This window comes from Eptatretus burgeri, chromosome 8 (genome assembly GCF_056783735.1).
Source record: "Eptatretus burgeri isolate ZD-2024b chromosome 8, Ebu_testis_v1, whole genome shotgun sequence".
Lineage (NCBI taxonomy): Eukaryota > Metazoa > Chordata > Myxini > Myxiniformes > Myxinidae > Eptatretus > Eptatretus burgeri.
In genome coordinates, this window is record NC_140968.1 from 3,823,990 (window position 1) to 3,831,436 (window position 7,447).

A 7,447-nucleotide genomic window follows, 5' to 3' on the forward strand; every position below is an offset into this window, starting at 1 on the left:
AAACGACGATCGAGGTACACGGATACTTAATTTGCAAAACGTAGCAAACGTCATGAACGCACAGGTAGATACAGGCCCAAATACAGGTGAACATGCTGAATGTAATTGTAAATGGCAGCAACACAAGAAACGATTTGCTTGAAGGAGACAAAGGAAGGTTAATTGCAACTCTGGAGTAGAAGCTTTGCCAGCAAAGCATGGAGAGATGAGCAAAAATGGACGTGAATTCATTAAGTAAGCCATTTTCAGCTGTCAAACGCACCATCTCTCTGGGCGCTCACTTGCACAGGAACCTTGAAGGATGCAGCTTTCTCTGTCCGGCTTTGTAAATTAAAGTGCCTATCTTTGGAACACCCAGCCATAAAGTGTGATAGCTTTTCGTCCGTTGCTGATTGAAGTGTAGTATAATTAGCTTGTCCGGTGTCCAAGCGGACGCGCCTTTCACTCTTACACCTGCTCGAGCACTTCAAACCTCTCATGGAATTTTTCATCAGCAAATAAGGAGCTAAACGCTATTCTCATAAGACAATGAGAAAAAAAAATTCTGAGTGAATGTAAAATTAAATGAATTCCACATTTCTGTTGTGCGGCTTATTTATGTATTTGTAAGCAGCCAGTGGCTGCTTGACCGCATCATCTTCTGGGGGCACAGCTGTGCTGCTGATGCAATTTCCCTGTTGTCAGCAAGCTGGTACTCATTTTGCACGACCTCAGAAAGAATGACAGGCTGAGTCAACCCCACCTGGTGTTAATTCAATGGGCGGACAACACGCTTCAAATCAAGCCCCGAAGATCTTAAGCCAAGCACCTTTACCGTGAAGCCAACACCAGGCCTTCTGCGTCACCAATTAGAATTGGGATTCAAGGCAAACATTTATTGATTAGGTAGTTCTATAATAGTTATGACTTTGCTAACTCTGTTTCCCACATCCACTTATAACAATAATAACCGACTTTATTTCTTTTGCTATTCGTCATTTTCGGATCCTGTCAAGATGTACGCTTGGGCTATATAATCACGAAACACTTATCTTCATACACTCAGGAATTCTTCAAACCAAAATGTCTGCAATGATTCAGGATGTTGCTGTAGTTCTGATGATGCTAACTCCAGGGCACAGATGTGCAACTTTGAAAACACCCATCAATGACATGAGGTCTCCATCCAATATTTATGATAACCTAATCACGAGAAGGAATCGCTTGGAGTGAAGCACACACATGGTAACAACTGATGGACCACTTCGGTGGTCACAATACAGGTGCGTCTGAAAAAAAAAAACAGAAGAATAAAAATGGGACAATTGTCAACAACTTACTTCTCTTCCATCAGCTGCTGCTGATACTCCTCAAACTCTTCGCGTGTCATCTTGCCAGTAGTCCCATCCGCTTTGTCATCTGCCTTTTCTCCATCGGTGCTGAGACCTCCAGTTAAGCCTTTCAAACGATCTTCCACCAGGGTTTTAATTACGACCGCCATGGTGTTCAACAGATTTCCTTCTCCCCCTCCCCCCTTCTTCTCTTTCTCTCTCACTCTCTCTCTCGAGCAGGCACCGTGTGAAATCCCACGCTCTCTTGTGCTCGCTCTCCCTCTCTATCCCTCTCTCTTCTCTCGGCACCAGTGAGCGCTTGAGAGCGGGTTGGGGAACGAGGGGGAGGGATGGCGGAACACGCCATGATTGGGCGTCATGGCCGTTTGGGAGCAAAACGCTTGGAGCTGAGGATTAGCGGCTTTGCTCTATCGACCATAGTGGCGTTCTGTTGTCCCCCCAGGCCACCATGCATGTCCTTTCTCTGTCTGTCTGTCCGCTGGGCTGTCTCACTGTGTTCGGATCAGCCACACAAGTGGTCTTTCCATTTCGCTGTCATGGCTTTCTACCTTTTTGTTAATATTTGCTTATTATCCAGTTTGGGATCAAGCTTTCATACAATGCAGGACCCGCTCACCTGCGCGGTCTTGGTTAAATTCTACATCTCTGGACTCAAGACTACATCAGTGTTACTTTAACTCCATCGAAGGCATTCATTCTACTTCGTTCCACGGATACATATCCCATCACCTTCTTTATTGGCCAAAACGAAAACGTTGCTATTTCATGATCCTTGTCTGAAATGTGCAAAAAAAAAACCCCCCCAAAATCACCCTCTCCTTCCCACTTTTGATGCTTCCTCTCCATCCATCTCCCCCACCCTCTCCATCTTCCTATCATGCAGTAATAACTTCCCAGCCTTGAGAGCATAGTGTGAATTTGTTTGCAACCGTTCCATGCTGTGGCCTGCCGGAAATTCGTTAAATCCAGTCGAGAGTTGCATGTGAGCCCGTTGGTAATGGGAGCCTCTGAGCCATGAAACTCTGCCACACATCTCTTCAGGCCCCAATCAAATTGCCACCTGCCCACCTGTTGGCAATGGAATTCTATTTCGTGATAGGAAAACGTTGAGGGATTTCGGCCAGATGGGTACAAGGTCATGCAACCTATCACTTGAATGTTTCCACTAAGGAAAAACCTGATCGGCCTCCACTCGTTATAGCTCATACCAGACTGGACACCTTGTGTAATACCACTTCAGGTATATGTACACCTTGAAAGCACGATTATTAATACATCTTATAAATCGTCGAATTTTGATTCACCAACCACTCCTCCCTATTCAGCCTCTGCTCATCCTGACCAGCTGGCCTGGAATGGTGATTTTACCACTAATTTATTATGTCCAACAAGATGGTGCAGAGGTTGCTCTCTACGGTCTTGTTCTTTCGTATGCAGCACGAGGCTGCGGGGTAGCCTCATTGGCTGAGTGCACGGCTGTGCCGCTCATGATGCGGTGCCCCCTGTAGGTTAGGGCAGGACATCAAATTTGTTCATAGCTCGCCTACTATTCGCAGAGGACACCGTGAGATTTTTACCTAATGTCCGTAGACGGGATGCCAAGCTTAACGTCCATCCGAGGATTCACCCAGTCTGTGAATCATTGGGATGACAATTTATATCTGGGCCAAGATTCGAACCCGTGACATCTGCATAAATGGAACATGAAAGGCTTCACACGGGCAGACACACCCAACACAGCATTCCTTGATACCCAAAGTCCAAGCCTCATGCTTCACTGCATTCCATGATTCCCCTCTTCTTTGTGTGTAGAATCGCCTCCATGAGCTCGTCCCTTCGTGCTTTTCTTCACAGTTTTTGAGTTTGTCTCATTGGCACTTGATTCTGAGCATGTAGCTTAAGATGATGAGATCCTCAAATAAATATATATACATATATATATATATATATATATATATATATATATATATATATATATATATATATATATATATATATATATATATATACACACGAATAAATGTCAGTGTGTCTGTCCGTCCATCCGTCTCCTCCACAACTCCAAAACCATGTAACCAAGTGGCCCCAAACTTTGCATGCAGACTAAGGGAACTCCAAGGTGGTGCATTAATGAAAATTGGTTTTTGGGTTAATTAAAACACCACTTTTGAAGATAATTAATGGCATTATTTAATTAGCCTTTTACAAGGCTCATCCTTGGACACCTCACTGTCCCACGATGGTGTCTAAATTTTCCATTTCTTCTTTGGCCTGCTCAACAATGCCTCGACTTGGAACAGGCCATAACGGTTTCTTAACGATAGTTTTTTTTTTTTACTTACCTCACTCATACGCATCATCAAATGCCTGATCATCATACCTACAAATCGCTGGATACATAGCAATGTTTATAAACGGCCAGAGATGCTAGTGTTCATGGCTTTGTCTCATTTCTGCAAATGCCATAACCTCTAGAATCTCAATCTGAGCTGAATTTCGAAATTTAAACAGCTTTATTGACATCAGCAGTCATTCTGACAGCTAAAAAAAACAAAAAGTGTTCATTTGGTCAACATTCCTGTGTCTCCAGGTGTGCGGTGTTTTTATGACAGATCAGCGATCCTAATTGCTTGGCAAGCCAGCCGTTCCTTATCAACCGTTTCATTGGAGTGCTTGCTCGAGTGCTTAAGCCAATTGGTGAGTGTGCTCCAATACTTGCACTGTCACTCAATATATGGATTGACTTGAACAAAGTTCAGGCCCCACTCGCTTGCGTTTGGCCCCGTTTTGCCATGTGGTGCATCGGACGGTGGCTAGCTCACTGAAAATGTGCGATTTTATTTTATACCAAGTTTCCCCTTTTTGTGTGATCTTCTTTCATAATACGACCCGTCACTTCGGCATAGGTAGATAATACAAAAAAAAACGTTTCAATTTTCAAAGTCTCTTGAACTGTTTCATTGGATTGCTTGCTCGAGTGCTTAAGCCACTTGGCGAGCACTCTACAAGCTTCCATAGCGATACCGCGGTGCGGTTCTCCATGGGGACATTACCAGAGTTAGGAAGGTGAAATAAATTAGATGATTACAATGAGTAAGAAATGTTTTCAGTTGTTACAAAGCAACGAATCGCCACACAGCAGGATAGCCGAATGGTACACATGCTCGCTCTAAGCTGTCTAGCCTGGGTTTGAATCCAGGCCGAGCTATAAACTGTTATTTTGGTGTTTCACAGACAGTGTGATTTATCAATGTGTGTGCCGTCCCTCGGATGGACATTAAATTGGATGTCACATCTGCTGGAATCCCCTCCCACCCGTCTCTCCTCCCCCACCCCTCTCCCTCTCTCTCTGACCCCTCCCCCTGCTGTCCCACCCCTCCCCATCTGTTAAAGGAACTGTTAAGTATTGACGGTTTAGTTTTGAATGTAATACTGCTTCCCCATAGTGTAGGATGTATGAATCAGATTCGGAGTGAGCTGACCGGAGGGGTGCAAAGGTCGCTGCAAGTGCAAGCATGCATGCAGGCAGGCCTTTGCCAGGTAGATAGTGTGGGTTTTGAATGCTCCCACCTGGTTTTATATAGAACCCGGCGGTAAACTAGAAAATGCTGCTGTTTGAGCACATCTTATCACCCTTCCCTTCCTCTCCCCTCATGCTGCCTTCCATTCCCCTCCCCTCACACCTCCTTCACTTCCCCTCATGCTGTCTTCCCTTCCCCTCTCACACCACATTACCTTCCCTTTCCTTCCCATCATGCTTACCTCCTCCCCACTTCCCCCTTCCCCTCTCCTCCTCACTCCCACTCGCAATATATATATATATATATATATATATATATATATATATATATATATATATATATATATATATATATATATATATATATATATATATATATATATATATATATATATATATATATATAATTGTCCTCAGTTCTCTCGTTCGGTATAGTGAACTTGATTCAGAATCCTGAGCATATAATTAGGATCGAGAAGGGTATACTGAAGGGGAATGGGGTGGGGGGCGGCGGGGGGGGGAGGGGTTGGGAGAAGCACCACGACATATTGCCGCACTTATATATGTATCCACAAGCTCCATTTTTAGAGCACATTTAAAAAAATAATAAACATCTCATGATCATCCTTTATGCCTGGTGTTGGCTTAATGGTTACGGTGGCAAGTGTGGGATTCTAGCGTCCTGAGTTCAAATCTCACTGTCCTGTTGAATTAATATGAGGTGGGGTTGACTCAGCCTGTCATCCTTCTGAGGTCAGCAAAATGAGTACCAGCTTGTTGGGATGATTGAGCCATTCAAGTATCCTGTGTCAGCATTGCATCGGAGTGGCAACCCATCCAGGATTGTGCCCAATAGCTCAGGAGACTGTTTAAGCAGCACTAACACTCTGCAGAGAGTATGGTCTCAATGGATTTTTTTTGTTTTGGATCATCCTGTCCCGACCCCTTTTAACATGTCTATTTTTGTTTTGATACTTTCTCCACTAACGCTGATGTTTAACTATGTGCTCCTTGTCCACTTGTTCAATCATTGTCAGTTTGCTGACCTTCTACACTCTGTCATTCAGTTCTTTGAGAAATGGCAAACCCTTTGAAAAACAAAAACCATGTTTCAGCCAAAATAGTCTCCGACTACTACTACAACTACTACAAGGGTCCCGAGCTTGTGTGGTGTCCACTCAAGGTTCTCCATCTCCACACTTCTTGATGCCGAGCATCCCCTCTCTGCACCCTCACCTCTCTGTCTCATGTCCCTCTCCACCACCTCTTTCCCCCTCAATTTTGGGTCTTCCTCCTTCTACTCCTGCATCTATCCGTAATCAAAGACCTTCCTGAGCACTCTCCCTCCCAACTCCTGAGTACGTTCTCCAACCAACGTATGGGAACCAACGTTCCTCAACCAATGAGTAATTATGTGCATAAGAAATCCATGCTTGGAAATGTTCCATTAAAATCAGAAACGTCGTTGTTAATTTTTCATTGTATTTGACTGCACTTACAGTAAAAAAAAATTTCTGTAATACAGCACAATTAAAACGTCACAATTTCTTCTTGTATTACGGACGATGAATCCAAATATCATATTTGCAAAAAGGCTTGATCATAATTTCTGATCAATTACGTCACAACAACACTTTTCTGGCAGGACAACTGCGCAGGCAAGCAAAACGGTAATTTTGAATGTTGGGGAGTACGTTTGGGGATATCGAGTTTGGAGGAGCATGATCCATCACACAGACGGACACACTCACACACGATTCATTTATCTATGCTGTCAATAAAATGGTTATGTTTTTGGGGAATGTTATGAACAAAGCTGGCAATTGACACAAGTTTTGTCAATACTTGCACTTCTACATTTGATCGTAATGTGGCGCATTGAAATGACTTATTGATCTTCGCTGTATCCACCTTTACCCGATCAATGACTTGGTGGCATTACGGTTGGATCGTCTGCTTTGAGTCTGCGAGGTCGGAGCTTCGAATGCCGGACAAGCAGTTCCAAAGACTTCAAGAATCGTACGTACTGCTTCCTTGCTTGATGCTCAGCATTTAAAAAGGAAAAAAAAAGCATCGATAAATAACCATAGGTTGGCAACCATTGTGCAGACTTGATGGGCCGACTGTCTGACTGCCACATTGAAGTTCCTTCGAAGGGAACTGGTGTATGAGTGCGAATATAATGGCATCGAATGACTGCTTGTGACGTCACAAGTTGGGCATCGAATGATTGCTTGTGACGTCACAAGAGAAGAACAATAAATTACGATTGATAAGTGGGGCTTGTATGCTTGTAGAATGCAACTAGTTATGTGGCCAAGATTCGCTTTGAATGTTGATGCATGAAAGCCTTTTTATATTATGCTATAAGTGCTGGAGTAAGGTGAGGATTGGGGAGTGGAGGTGGGAGGGTGCAACCATGACTAATACTCTTTGCCTCGACAACAACTCAAAAGTCTCAAAATGTTTTGCAACGATGTTAAGACCAGGATAGCTTGTATAATTGCCTGTGCTTCATGCGCTTCACCATTATTCATCCTTCAATTGAAGTGTTTGTGTGCGTGAAACAACCTACAAACTGTTGGCTGTTTTCATG

General features: G+C 43.6%; 1 protein-coding gene across 1 annotated transcript in view; it reads right to left on the minus strand.

Annotated features, from left to right (window-relative positions):
* The window catches only part of LOC147020947 (complexin-3-like), a 92,830-nt gene extending 91,194 nt beyond the window's left edge, over nt 1–1,636 (minus strand). Inside the window, exon 1 of the mRNA XM_085890667.1 lies at nt 1,320–1,636. Coding sequence (XP_085746793.1) covers nt 1,320–1,480 — 161 coding nt within the window. The 5' untranslated portion in view covers nt 1,481–1,636. The remainder of the gene's footprint in view (nt 1–1,319) is intronic.
* Nucleotides 1,637–7,447: the final 5,811 nt, after the last annotated feature.